At 37.4% G+C, this 15,219-nt stretch overlaps 1 protein-coding gene across 5 annotated transcripts in view; it reads left to right on the top strand.

Moving 5' to 3' along the window:
- LOC131162242 (S-adenosylmethionine carrier 1, chloroplastic/mitochondrial-like) overlaps positions 1-15,219 on the top strand; it is a 61,948-nt gene that overhangs the window by 36,176 nt on the left and 10,553 nt on the right. For 2 of the 5 annotated variants that reach the window (XR_009138731.1, XR_009138730.1), the window contains 5 exons: positions 11,048-11,099; positions 12,159-12,220; positions 12,326-12,406; positions 12,750-12,846; positions 12,932-13,042. Coding sequence is in view for 3 of the 5 variants with exons in the window: in XM_058118522.1 (XP_057974505.1) it covers positions 11,048-11,099; positions 12,159-12,220; positions 12,326-12,406; positions 13,207-13,338 (327 nt within the window). In the remaining 2 variants the exon portion in view is untranslated. Of the gene's footprint in view, positions 1-11,047; positions 11,100-12,158; positions 12,221-12,325; positions 12,407-12,749; positions 12,847-12,931; positions 13,043-13,206; positions 13,628-15,219 lie in introns of those variants that run through there. The other 3 variants (XM_058118521.1, XM_058118520.1, XM_058118522.1) reach the window with 2 other exon arrangements.

Here is a 15,219-nt window from a genome sequence, read left to right as displayed (position 1 = left end):
ATCAGTATACAAGTCTGGTCCACATAGATATCTGGAAACCTTATGCTTTACAGTTTTAAGTTAGATGATTCCTAGAATGCAATTTTTAGGACTCCCAAGTGTGTGACTCCATGTCATTATCTTTAAGGGACAAGTCACACATTTTTTGATACATCTTTGGCTCATAACTAATGGGAATAATCCATCCACTCATCTGTCAGGAGAGTCTTCATCTGTTCCCAGTCCATGATACCACCCAAATATAGACCAATGCAATTAACCGTGGCTGTTGCGACCATTAAGAGGCATAACCACAGCAGGAAACAGCATACTGGGTGTTCTGGCATCTCCCTGTAAGTAAACTAGTCTTCCATGTGCATTATCCCATCTAAAAGAGTCTGGTTCACCTTCCCATTGAACTCTGGCAGATTGAACATGATAGCACATTTTTAGTGGGATGAGTCATTTGGTTAACATCAACTACAGGTTCAGAACTACCAGTATTCATGGCCCTTTTTGCTTCTATGGAAATTAACCTTGGAATGATGGTGTGAAGCTGGTTGTTAATAGCACACAGCTGGTAATTGGTGACATTTTTCATCTTGTGCAACTGTACAACCCTGCTTAATTTCATTTCATTATATCCTGCCTCCACCTTTTCGGCCAATTCAGTAACATGGTTGTCCGAGACTTCAGAATCTGAGTATTTCACCACTTTTTCCTAGCTTAGCTGAGATTTCCAAAATTGGGGAGCTGATCTCTACTTTCACAGGATTCTCCCACTTGGTGGTCTAGGCACAATGTAAAAAGCTGGTCAGGCTGGTTTTGATATGGGATAAATAATAATCCTTCACCTTCCTTCACTTCTTCGATAACCAGGGGTTGTGAACCTGTTAGGACATGAAAGGCACAGGTATGAGGTCATGAAGACAAGGATCATGTTGATGGAGACATCAGAACTCAATGGGGTTGCTGAAGTTTCTATAAATCTTGATGCCATTGGTGACAAATTCTCCATAATGATGGCAGCTTCTAGCACCAATCAATGCTCCATTCTTTTGAGTTGAAGTTTTTGGAATATGGTTTTGTTGCGACAGCAACATGCTGGCTAGAGATTTTATTGTGGCTGGACTAATGGTTGGATGTGCCAGTCTAAATAGGTTGGGATAATTGAGGTTTTAGGGTTGAAGCTTGATTGATGTAGATGGTTTGGATTTCAATTAAGGGTTTGAGTTGACAGAGTCAGTTGATGAATGAGATTGATAGAGAAGGTGGACTGAGTTTTAGTCTATGGGTGGGGTGGATGGGGGAGGGGGGGTGTTGTCCTGGTTAGGCAACCAAGAGGGGGGCTGAATTGGGTGCTTCATAAAATTGTGTTTTAACAATTTTAAAGAGTAAGGTGCGGAAGCAAAATTAAATTTCCCAAACACAAACATATTGAATTTTATAGTGCTTCAGTCCTCATGACCTACATCCGCTCCCCAAGCAAACACTTTAGGTAATCCACTATGCCAACCAACTTACAATACGTGCACACAGACACAGACACTGTCCAAATAACAATGGGTCTACAACTCAAACTCAGCTACCAAAGCCACCAATCAATTTCAGACAACAGTCCATGGATCCTGTAATCTAATCACATCAACATGGTATATGAAAAAGAATTTAAAATCAAAATAACATATATCTCAGGCTTTTTATTAAGTCAATCAGTTAATTCAATTGACTAGTGAAAGATATTACTTTCAAGCCTGTTAAGAAGAATGGTATGATAATAAAGAATTAAAGCTCAAATTTCTTCTCCAAGCACACGAATGAGACTTCACAGGGTGATAGCTTGGTTTTGTTATTTAGTGTAGGAAAGATTTTTCTCACTTGGTAACTCCTTTTGTCCGTAAGATGCAGCAAGAGATTAGACAATTGTGTACTATTGTCATTGTATCTTTGAATTTCCAGCACATAGGAAATATACAGACTTGCTTCCAACGTCTCTTTGCCGAAGTGTCTCTTGCAAAAGTCCACAATAGTCAAATATCTCAAAATCAAATAATAAATTGGTTAGACTTTCAAATATAGTTTCCATTTAGCATAGACAAGAGTCATTGTGAATGGGAGTGTGTAAGACATGCCCACATTGATTTTGAAGACAAGCAAAATTCAGTTATAAAGAGTTCTCTTCTAAAAAATTACAAATTCAAAATTTTGAATCTCTTTCCTTAAGATAAACATGTAGCAATTTAAGTGATAAGAGAATCAAATAAATCAAATGATATTTTGAAATTGCCAAATGAGAATCAAGCTAGCTATATAAAGATCTAGAATACTATCTAATTAGTTGACTTTCAAGAGAATGATAGTTCAACTCAGAATAAGTAGGGATGGCATGTAAACTATTGAGAATAAGCATAGGATGTGTCCTACTGTTCATTTAAAAATTTGCAGAATAAATTACATAAACTTACCAAAAAAACAGTTTGTTGTTCACAATCAAGCGGAGACAGCATGTAAATTCTGCCATGCATGAGACACATTATCAATCATCTCATGACCTGACCCTGCAGTTACTTCACATTTTTACATCAATATAATCCAAGTATGTAATTTTAAAGCACATTGAACACATTTCTGTTTTAGAGTCATCAAAATTCAATTGTATGAAATATATTCAAATTTGAATAAGCAAGGACATGTAAGTACAATATATTTCAACAGCTTTAATATAGAGCTTTTGGGTGCAGTGATGGCTTGATTTAGAGTTGACTGGGCAGTGGTGATGATGGCGGGATGGTATCACAGCAGCCATAGCCAATGCAGCAATGGTGGCTCAAGGTTCTGCTCTGATTGTTGAGATCACAAACCCGGTAAAATGAAAGACAATTGTGTTGGATTAGAGTTTAGTCTGATGTCAGTTGCATCTTGATGCAGGACCAACATCCAACAACTTTAAAAAAAAAAAAATATACATTTGCCTTTTATAGACTTGTAATGCTTGGAAGATAAGGAAAGCAATTAAGAAACCTAGTTAAGCGAAAATATGAATTTCCTAATTGATAATACCCTAGAATCTTGCTTCCTAAATAATAATGCCCTAGAATTTTGAAGATGAGACCCAAATAAAAATACCCTGAATAAAAGAAATGAATATACAATAAAAATTAGGAAACGAAAGTAGCTCTTGTTTGCATGCTGCATCAAAGGGTGTCACCAGTACACCCTTTTACAAATTTGATCTTATTGTTGAACAAAATATGTACTCAATTATCCTTGTATGCTTTTTTAACTGATATATATCAACGGTTCACCCACCTGCTTAATCCATTGGTTTAACTGGTCAGATCAACCCAATGAAGCATCAGGTTGGTTGCTGGTTTAAAACCATGTTCATATACGTCGATGATAAGGGCTTGATTGGAGACATATTAAGAAGAAAATGTCTGCTTGGTTAGAGAGACCTTTTTTATGTGAAAGAGGTCAAAACAAAAAATTTTAAGATGGAGAGAGATTTTTTTAACACATTAAGCAGAAAATGTCTGCTTGGTTAGAGAGACCTTTTGATGCAAAAGAGGTAAAAACAACAATGTCTTTGATTGAGAGAGGGATTTTTTTTCTTTTTTTTAAGAGGGGGGGGGGGGGGGGGGAAACAGGGGAAATGATTAATGAAATTTGATTTTTTTGGATTGTTGGAAGGAGTGTGTAACTTTTATTGCCTTTATTCCTAAGGAAAATCTGTTTTCCAAGGTGAGGCCAATTACTTTGTTACTAGTCATTATAAAGATGCCTAAGTTGTTGTGTAGGAGATTTGTGACGTTTTAGGTGATGCAGTGACAATGTCAGAGGGTGCTTTTATAAAGGATATATTGATTCTTGATGTAGTTTTGGTTGCTATTGAGGTAGCATATGATGCAAAGAGGAGTTCCATAGGTGTTTTTGTTTTTTTCTTTTTGTTTTTGATAGAGAAAGAAATTATTTAATAGAAAGGAGAGAAAATTTCAAATAAAGGAGGATAAAATATCTTACTAAATACATAATAAATCTAAAGCAAAAAACATAAACAATTACATCAGAGCCCCTTTCCAATCTTGCAAAAGATCCAACAACAAAATTCCCTTGGAGCAACCTGAAAAATGAGCCCAAAATGAAGCCAAGAAAACAATTCTATCCCAAAGAAGATGCAAGGGATTTATTTTGCCATTAAAAATCCTTGCGTTCTTTCCAATCCACATGGTCCAAGAAAGGGAAAATACCACACATCTCCATAAATTGTTCCCCTTTTACTCCTTCCGAAGCCTCTGGGCCACAAAAACAATAAAGCATCAACAGTTTAAGACAACACCAAGATCTCCTTGAAAACTGAGAAAAGATAAGCCCTTAGCAGTCTAGCCACTTGACAATGGAGGTTGTTGTATCTCTCGCCTTCAAACACATGGATTTTTGGCTTCATAAGGCTTCACCTGTAGAAAATAATTGTTATTAAGCCTATTAAGAGTCAATGCCCAACTAAAAGCCCTGGATCTTGAGAGGAACCTTAGGTTTTCTATTCAAATGGTTCAAGGGAAAATAAGGACTCGGCATTTTCAACAACTAGGAAAGAAAAGATTTAGTGTAAAAAGAACCAAAAGAAAACCCAATCCAAATCCTTATCACTTCTCGTTTGAGGAACAAAAGACTCCCATGCTGAGCAACATGATGAAATTATCAACCTGTCTTTCATTGAGATTTAAAAAAAAAAAGATTGAAAATACTAAGAGAGGCCTCCTCAAAATAATAAAAAGCATTAATCAAGGCTGTTAAATAATTGGGTAAAATGAAAGACCTAAACTCAATAATAGGTCTCTCCCTTTATTTATAATATATGTCAAGTACAATAGGAATGATCATAATTCCCTTACTAACAATTAATAATAATTCTAAATGACTAAATAACTATTAACACTCCCCCTCAAGATGGAGCGTATATATCATATGCTTCTAGCTTGTTACAAATGAATTTCACACGAGCACCTCCCAAGGCTTTAGTGAACAAATCAACAAGCTGAAACCTAGACTTCACATGAGTGGTTGTAATGAGCTTCTATACAAGTTTCTCTCGAATAAAATGACAATCAACTTCAATGTGCTTTGTCCGCTTATGGAAGACAGGGTTGGAGGCAATATGAATAGCAGCTCGATTATCACATATCAACTCCATAGACTGAGAATGTGAAAAACCTAGCTTTTTCAACATGTTCTTCAGCCAAACAAGTTCACATATAGTGTGCGCCATAGCCTTGTATTCTAACTCTACACTCGATCTGACCACCACCATTTTTTTCTTACTTTTCCGATACACCAAATTACCACCGATAAAGATACAATACCTAGTTCTAGATCTTTGGTCGGAAGGTGACCCAACCCAATATGCATTTGTATATCCCTGAATATGAGTGTGACCCCGATCTTGTTATAAAAGACCTCTCCAGAGTCAACCTTTGAGATATCTCAAAATGTGAATCATTGCATCCCAATGTCTTGTTCTCGGGGAATCAAGAAACTGACTCATAACAGTTGTTGCAAAGGATATATTTGGTAGGATGACTATGAGATAATTCAACTTTCCAACAAGTCTCCTATACCGGCCTGGGTTAGGCAACAAATCACCCATATCTGGCACTAACTTACTATTAGGATCCATGGGTATATCAATAAGTTTGGATCCCAACAACCCCGTCTCATCTAAAAGATAAAAAACATACTTTCTCGTCTCATCTAAAAGATAAAACACATACTTTCTCTGTGATAATACAGTTCTTGTATGAGATCTCGATACTTCTATACCCAAGAAGTACTTCAATGGTCCCAAGACCTTGGTCTAAAACTTACTCTGTAGGAAAAGCTTTAGGTATTGGATGCCTTGATCATCATGACCAGTGATCACAACGTCATCCACATATACAATAAGCAATTTTTCTAGATGGAGTATGATAATAAAAAATAGAGTGATCTACTGCACGCCAATGAAGGCCAAACTCAAGTACTACAACACTAAAATGGCCAAACCATGCCCTTGGAGATTGTTTTAATCCATACGATGATTTCTTAAGTCGACATACTAAGCTTGACTCCACCTGAGCAACAAACCTAGATGGTTGCTCCATATATACCTCCTCATGAAGATCACCATGTAGGAAAACATTCTTCACATCTGACTAATGTAGAGGCCAATGACAAGTGGTGGCTAAAGAAATGAACAAACGTACTAAGTCAAGTTTAGCGACCGGAGAGAATGTGTCTAAATAATCCAAACCATACACTTGAGTATACCCCTTAGCCATGGGGCGAGCCTTCAAACAAGCCGCAAAACCATCGGGATTGACTTTCACAGTGTACACCCAGCGACAACCAATCACAGACTTATCAGGAGGAAGAGGTACCAAATCCCAAGTATCATTATCATTTAGTGCACGCATCTATTCAACCATTGCTGTCCTCCACCCAAAATGGGATAGGGCTTCAGAAACAAATTTTGGAAGAGCAACCGAAGGCAAAGTACTTGCAAAACAATAATAAGAGGGTGACAAGAAATCATAACAAACAAAATTAGAGATCAGATGTTGGCTACAAGTGCATTTCCCTTTTCGAACAGCTATAGGAGGATCAACATCATGGGAAACAAGATCATTCAACAAGGGGACTAGAGGCAGAGTCGTCGAATCTGAAGGAGGTACTTCCCCTTTGAGTCGTCGTGTGTATACCTACAAATTGGGATGATCCAGGGGACGAGAAGGACTCAAATTGGATGAAGATGTAGGAGGATTGGGCATAGATGCTAGGTTTGGATCTGGAAGGCAAGGTAGAGAAAGAGACTCTTTATTGTCAACAGAACTCATGGAATCTAAGTAATATGGTGTAGACTCAAAGAAGGTGACATCTAGAGAGTCAAAATCGATGTAAAGTAGGACTATAACATCGATATCCTTTTTGAGTATAGGGATAGCCCAAAAAGATACATTTGATAGCATGAGGATCCAACTTATCCATTCTTGGAGTTAAACGATGAACAAAGGACACACAATCGAATATACGAGGAGGAAGGGAGAACAAAGGAGCTTTAGGGAAGATAACTGAATATGGGATTTTTCTGCCTAGGACAAAGGATGACATTTTATTGATGAGGGAGCACGTTGTGAGCACAACATCACTTCAGAAAACTTTGGGGACATTCATTTGATACAATAGGGTATGAGTGACTTCGAGAATACGTCTGTTTTTCTGCTCTACAATGCTATTTTGTTGTGGATTTTGGGCTCAAGAGGGCTGATGGATCATACTAAAGCTAGTCATATAAGTATTAAATTGGGTATTGAAGTATTCCTTAGCATTATCACTACGAAGTATCTTGACTGTCATACTGAACAGAGGCACAAAAGATATCAAACAACTCGAAATGGTCTTTCATTGAATATAACCAAGTCATCCTAGAGTAGTCATCAACAAATGTAACAAAGTACTGAAACCCCAACTTTGATGTGACACGACTAGGACCCCAAATATTGGAATGGACTAGCATGAAAGGACTAACCACTGGTTTGTTGACTCAGGAAGCAAAGGGAACATGATGATGCTTGCCCAATTGACAAGACTCACACTCAATATTAGACACAAAACTCAATGTAGAAACCGGCTATTTCAACTTGTCCAAGGACAAATGACCAAGGTGACAATGGATTTGAAGTGGTGTGGCTGTGACTATTTAGACAATGGGTGGAGAAGGCGACTCAAAGTAGTAAAGTCCACGAGCCTCACGCCCTGTGCCAATTTTCTTTCTCATCTTCAAATCCTGAATAACAACAGATTCAAGAAAGAATGTGACAGAACAATTTTGTGACTTTGTAAGCTTGCTAACTGACATGAGATTGAAAGGAGATTTAGGAAATGTATAAAGTAGAAGAAAGAGAGATGGAATAAGTAGGATTTACTGTTCCTATCCCCTCAACAATAACAGTGGACCCATCAGCAAGGGTAAATTGAGGTTGATTTTTAGGATACTAGAAATCATAAAAGAAGTTGGTTGCACCTGTTATATGGTCAGTGGCAGCAGAATCGATAAACCAAGGACTAGTAGGAAGGATACCAAATGACATACTGACTGTAGGATTACGTTTCTATGCAAAAGACACAATGTGAGAATATGCTAGTTGGGACAACTAATATTGTAGAAACCTTGAATACTCCTCCTCTAATATAGTCACAGTACACGATTCCACTCAAACAAGTGATCAACGAAGGAACCATACGTTTGGGATGTGCAAACTCCATCCCAACATTCACGAATTGAGCCCTATGACCATAAGATTAATTGTTGGAACAATCGGAACAACCACGAGCAATGTGACCAACCATGAACAAGTCACAAATAAATCAGTACAAGACTGCCACAGCACCAAGAAATTCAAACACAGCCCCAAGAAAACAACTCACAGCATTGAAACAATTGGAGAAGTGAACCACGGAAACTACCATGGAGAAATTGCCAACTACTTATATAACCCTGCCATAGTCTTACAAAAAACAGCTTATGAGCACTGTCACTGCTCCAAGAAGGTCACCAATGACTGTTAATCTTTGAGCAAGACACGTTCAACTGCTTGATATTTTGATATATGGAAGGAATTAGATCATTGAATCGAAAAACATAGCAAATCCCACTGTTTCAGACCCAATAAACTCGATAACCATTGATAAACTGCTTCATGAAGCATCAAACAACCATTCCTTGGGTGCTGCACTTGAGCAATTAAAAAGAGTGAGATCTTTGGGCAAAAAACATCACGAAAAACTCCAAAAACATGTTAATAGAGAGATTGGATCACTGCTGGATCATTTCAGGTCCAAACCATGCCTGAAAGTGGCCCCACACGCCGGCATGTGGGGTTGGCCCTGGCAGCCTTCGTCCGGCGCATGAGGGTGCATGGGACACTGCCTGGAGGTGGGATTTCAGAGGGGGCAGATCAGCAGTGCCTGTGGGTGACTAAGGTGTTGATTTTGACAAATCTATAGTGGATTTGATGCTCTTGAACTAGCAGTGTTGCTTAGAAAATTCCAGCGACTGGTCTGAATTTCTGCTGCTGCTGGCTGATTTCTAGGGTTATAGTATCGCTGAAAAATCTTCTATGATGATAGACACGCAGCGGATTTTGGGTTTCAGGCTTCGGTTTGATGGGGGTGGTAACACTTAGGGTTTTGGTTTCAAAATCATGCTCTGATACCATGTTGAATAATTGGGTAAAATGGAAGACCTGAACTCAATGATAGGTCTCTCCCTCTATTTATAAGATATGTTAAGTACAATAGGAATGACTATAGTACCCTTACTTACACTTATTACAAACCAAACTCTTAACAATTAATAATAATGCTGAACGACTAAGTAACTATTAACAGAGGCATTATACAAGAGTCCTCCCAAAATTGAATATGATTCCCATTCCCAACTTGATAGCCGATAAGAGAATAAGAGAAGTGAGCAACTAGAGAAATAGATTTCAAGGGCTAGCATTAGAAACATTGCCACAAACCCTAGTATCCCAATCATTCCTATGCAACCTATACTTGCTTTTAATAACTGTTAAGGCTTGATATGCATTGTTGACCCACAACCTAACAACTAAAGCTTTTAGGTAAAGTGGTATTCTAACATGGTATCAAAGTCATGGTTGCCTAGAGGTCTGAGGTTCTAGTCTTGTTGCCTGCTTTTAATGTAAGTTTGCTAAAAAATTATTGTGTTCCCAATATGGGTGTTATTCATTGTGTGTTCATCTCTCTATGTGCAATCGAGCTGCACATGTTGGGGAATCTTAAGACTTGATATATATTGTTGGCCCACAACCTAATAGCTTAAGCTTTTAGATAAAGTGTTATTTTGATAATAACCATGTGCCATAAGGAATCAACCTCAAAGGGGAATCTCCATGATCATCTACCAACTAGCAACATGTTTTTAGAGAACAAGTTCACAAGGCCCAACACCCCATTTCCTGTCCCCTCAACTCCCAGACTAAGGTCTTCTAACCTTCTCCTAACTAGCAAGATGATCTCTTCTCTTCCCTGATACTCAGACCATATGAAATTCACATAATCCTCTCTAGGGCAGCAGCCAACACTGCTGGAATACGGGGAGAAAATAAATGGGAATATTAGAATGATGAGAGTAATGCGGTCTCTAAAGATAAATACGCCCCTATTCCAACCTTCCAATCTGCTACCCACTCTCACCACCACCAGCTCCCAAAAAGTAGCAGAGTTAGGATTTTTACCCAGAGGGAGACCAAATAAGTGAGAGGCCAGTGTAACATGGTATGCCCTCCTAAGGGTAGCAAAAACTTCTAAATCGGCCAATATTTTTACCTGCAAGGCTGTAAACCCACCCTCGGACATGTTTATCTTCAGTCCCAAAATTTTCTCAAACATTTTAAGGTTATAACATTGAACCTGACAACATTGACCTCAAGAAAAAGAAGGGTATCATCAGCAAATTGAAGATGAAAAATTACAACCTCCTCCCTACCAACCTGAAGCCTCTAAATCACTTAGGCCTTGAGCATGTCTCAACATATGACTCAACACTTCAACGACAAGATTGAATAGATAACAGGATAGGGGATTCTTTTGTCTCAACCCCCATGAAGCCTTAAACCACTCCCTCAGATGATGATTCACTATGATGAATATCATTATTGAGGATAAGCACCCTTTAATCCCTCTCCTCATGTCCCTCCAAATCCCTTCTTAGCCATAACATGGTCCAAAAAGCTCCAACTCGCCATGTCGCAGGCTTTTCTCAAAATCCAACTTTCATGAGACACCCCTCCCTCCCCTCCTTACATCCTTCGCTACTTCATTAATTGTCAGATGACATCTCATCCTCTAGCTTTTATATCTTTCTTCCTTAAAAAAATTCTGTTTCTATGTGATGGATGATTAAATATTGAGTGCATAATTTCATGGATAAAATTTTTTAGGATTGATTGGTTTTTTATCTTTTAACTTCCAACCCCCTCCCCCTCTGTTTTTCTTGTTCTTTGGGCAGGCGAAAAGGGAACTGAATGATCCAGAGAATGCCATAATTGGTGCTTTTGCTGGTAACATGGCAGACAAATTTTTTCTTTTGAGTGTGCCTTTATTTTATGCTTTGTTTTAGGCTGTTGCTGTTTTATTTGAATATTTGCAATTTCCATCCTCATCAAAATTCGGTGATGGAGCTCCATTTATTATTGTTTATGCAATCGTCAAAAGAAACTGGATGCAATTTCAAAAAACTTACACCACTGTCACGTTTGTTTCACAAGAAACATCATGAAACTCGTGCTTAAATCCTTCAATGGCTTATCTTATCTGTGAAACCCCATTATGAAGTGTGTTGAAGTTGAAATGCATGATGCAGGTCTGATGATCATGCTTATCATGTGATACAGAAGCAAGATTATCTTTATAATGCAAAGGTTGATTATACACTTAAAAAGTTCTTGAACCTGAACCCTTTTGATCTCCCAAGTTTTTGAAAAATGACAACTCTTCTGAGTCTCCTCTGATATACAGAAAACCATTTGCCAAAGGATAGTCTGATAAGAGTGCACCATTCAGATAAATGTGTCACTATCACCTTGATGAGCTTTTTTCCTGATGTTATTCCTTTGGTGAGCAGGGGACCTTAGGCTCGATAGCCTTCAGTAAATGTTTGGTAAATGCAAATCCCAGAAATAATACTGGAAGTTCCACATTAATATCTTAAAGATAGTACAAAAATCTAAATTTTTTGTTTGTTACAGTTCTTCACATCTTTGAAGTTCTGTGTCTTTAAAGATCAAATGAAGAAAAAATGGCTTCCCTTCCTCATGTTTTGGCACCAGTTTCCAGATAATTGTCTGGCTGTTGTGATTCTTTCTTTTTCTTTTTTTTTTCTTTTTTTTAATAGGCTTGCAATATCACAATTATTAGGATATGCTATCTCATTTTGATAGCATTGACCCATCTCTCTCCCTTATTGCATTTTCCAATGGGAAAAAGAAAACCGCAGTGGTTTCAGTCTTTATGTTGAGCAGTCATATTCCATAGGGAACTTGTGTGTTTTAAAGAAAACAAATAAACCCTTTTCTTCCATTAGTCTGAATTTCTTTAATCAAATCTCATTGATACTGCAGGCGCAATAACTGGAGCTATGACAACTCCTCTTGATGTGATAAAGACGAGAATGATGGTTCAGGTTCAGATCATCTGCTTCTTCTTCGCTTTTGACGTGATGACTAGATTAATGGTTCAATTCAGATCCGATGGCATAATGAGCGTCTTTTCTTTTAAATCCTTGCAGGGATCAGCAAACCAGTACAGAGGGATTTTTGATTGTGTTAGGACTATAATAAGAGAAGAAGGTACTCCTGCTCTTTTGAAGGTATGATCAATCCATGTTATATTTTTCTTCCTCGAGAATTCGATGCAGAAGTGAAGTAGCCATTTTTACTATCGTTTCTTTGCTCTTGTTCCATTTTAATGATATAATGAAAGTGTTGGCAAGTAGATTTATTTGGTCGTATTATTACTAACCTAACAGAGCTGTTCAGGCTGAGGGCAATGAATGGTAATAATTGGGACAAGAATTCTTTTAAATTCCTGTTGTTTTGAACAAGAACAAACCAATTGCATGATGTCCCGTTACTGCATTATAAAGAAGCATTTTTCTTTTTTTGTATTACTTAAAACTGTGGAAAAACAAAGTTGTTCATGTACTTTTGCAGAAGTGTCATGTGGATATGTCTTGTGGGAAATGATAGCGAGATCAATGTGTCTTTGACTAAATCGAAGATAAAAACCTGTCATAATCGCTTGGCTTGGGTAATTGAACTGTAACTCAGTATGCTGATTTGTGCACAAGTAATATTGCCTTGAATCTGATGGAGTGTTCTGGTTTGTGAAATAGGAATCGAACACTGTGGTACACCAAGTGTAATTGCAATACATTGAGTGCCCCAAAATGTGGCATGCTTTGAGTATGCATATATAGACACACAAGTGAAAAATGTATAATTGCTACTATATATTTGACATGGGATGCAGGAGAGGTCTCTAGATTTAGAATATATTTGACATAGGATGCACTACATTTAGTAGAGTTTTTTTTCTCCCCTCTTAGGTAGATTGTAAAGGACTCGTAGAAAAGTATAATTTGATGACAATCCTTGTTGTCTGCTGCAGGGCATTGGGCCAAGAGTACTGTGGATAGGCATTGGGGGTTCAATTTTCTTTGGTGTTCTTGAAAGGACAAAGCAGCTACTTGCCCAAAGGCGCCCAGAGGTTCGGAACTCAAACTCTTTCAAGCAGTACTAACTTTTGCTGATTCCATGTCCAATCCATTTCCTTCTTCACAAGTCCTATTTTTAATGCTGTATTATTTTCTCTTTCCTCCCCTGCATAAGATCTTCTACTGGAATGCGTATGTCATCACCTATTTGTTTTTATGTTCTGCTATGTTGGTTTGGCAATCTTCATGCTCAGTTCGGATTAAGTATTTCTTTGAGAAAAGTAAAGGGGAAGAAATAAAGGAATATACTGTTCATTGTATTTTTTCTATGTAAAAACCTATTTAGAATGAAAAGAATTTTTCCTGTTCATCAAAGAATTTTTCCTGTTCATCAATTTACAAAATATTTCATTTTATTTCTCACTTTTTTTAGTAATCAAATATGAAAATTATCATATTAGGGTAAATATGTGATTCCAATAGTGTTTGATGTAGAGACACTAAAAATTAATTTTTTTCTTTAAAATAAAATTCTTGGCCAATGGCTGTCCAGCTTATGTACAAAAACCTTTTAAATGTGGTGAGGTGGTGATTGATTATGGGGAGATGGTAAAGTGGTATGTTTGAGATTCTATGACTGCCTTGTTAGAGGTGTAAGGATCGATGTTATTTTGCACAAGGAGAGCACCTTGCAAAATAGGGAATTAGAATCATAGAATTATAGAAAATAATTAAAGAGATGAGTTTGCTAGGCACTATGGTGGTTGTATTGGCACTAGGCTGGTTGAATAATGTTTTAGATGTATTTACAAGATCAACATCAATTTATACCCATCCCAAGTCATTTCTAATGTTACAAATAGCCTCCAAACTTGCACAAGTCTTGCAGATCAATAATCCTATCCTAAATTAGCAAAAATTCAAATAACTTCCTAACATAAATGGGTCATATTGATTTAGACATTTATTGTGTCTTTGACGAACAACTTCTTTCCTTCGGGAGGCTTCACACAAATCGGAATCCTACACCTTAGTTTGGTGAGACCATGCAAGTTCTCTCTTATGCCAACCCTTTTTATGCTAGGCAACCTTGTGTTTAATTCCTATGGCCGACCTTCTGACACTTTTGAGTAATGATTTGATGGCTAGGTGACATTTATGTCATTGGGTTAGTGCATCTTATGTCATAAGGTCGCGATCATGAACTTTGGGCCAGATCCTATTCTAATCTGCATCAACTTTTTATGTGCCATGTGATTATATTAGCCTCCATGTTACATCTTTGGTGGGCAATTATTGGTTGTAAAAGGGGGTAATTGTGAATCCTGAAGTGCGCTTATATCCAAGTGTCGGACCTCAGCCACATGGTGTTGGGATCTCATTATACTTAAAGCCTATGATGCAAAGCCAATATATAATAAGTGTGTGTGTGTGTGTGTGTGTATTTTGGCCAATGGTGATGCATGCCAATAATTACCTTCTCAACCCTAAAGAGTGTTCAAATTTATTTTATTTCATTTTATTAATAATTAGCCACTAATATTATAATAACTAGTTGGATGAGGGATGAGGATTCGACCATTTTGGCCAATGGTGATGCATGCCAATAATTACCTTCACAACCCTAAAGAGTATTCAAATTTATTTTATTTCATTTTATTTTTCAGGCAAATAATGTCTTGATTGGTTAAATTCCTTGTAGCATAGTTTGATCAGTCATGAGTTAAAGACATAATCCAATCATGCTATATTCAACTTGGGCCAATACCATATTGATTCTCGCCTAACTTGAAAATGCTTCACCAACAAACTTGCCCACATCAAATCAAGTTCTTTAATTTTCCAAGTCTTGGTATGAGGGTTCAAGCCTATATCATCAGGTTACTTAAAACCCCCATGATCTTTGAGATAGTTTTTGCTCTTAAGATGACTAGAACCTTCATCATTAGCGGGCTTCAATTTCTCAT

The sequence above is a fragment of the Malania oleifera genome, chromosome 8 (genome assembly GCF_029873635.1).
Source record: "Malania oleifera isolate guangnan ecotype guangnan chromosome 8, ASM2987363v1, whole genome shotgun sequence".
Taxonomy (NCBI): domain Eukaryota; kingdom Viridiplantae; phylum Streptophyta; class Magnoliopsida; order Santalales; family Ximeniaceae; genus Malania; species Malania oleifera.
Note: the sequence above shows the minus strand (reverse complement) of the source record. Positions and strands in the feature narration are given on the sequence as shown.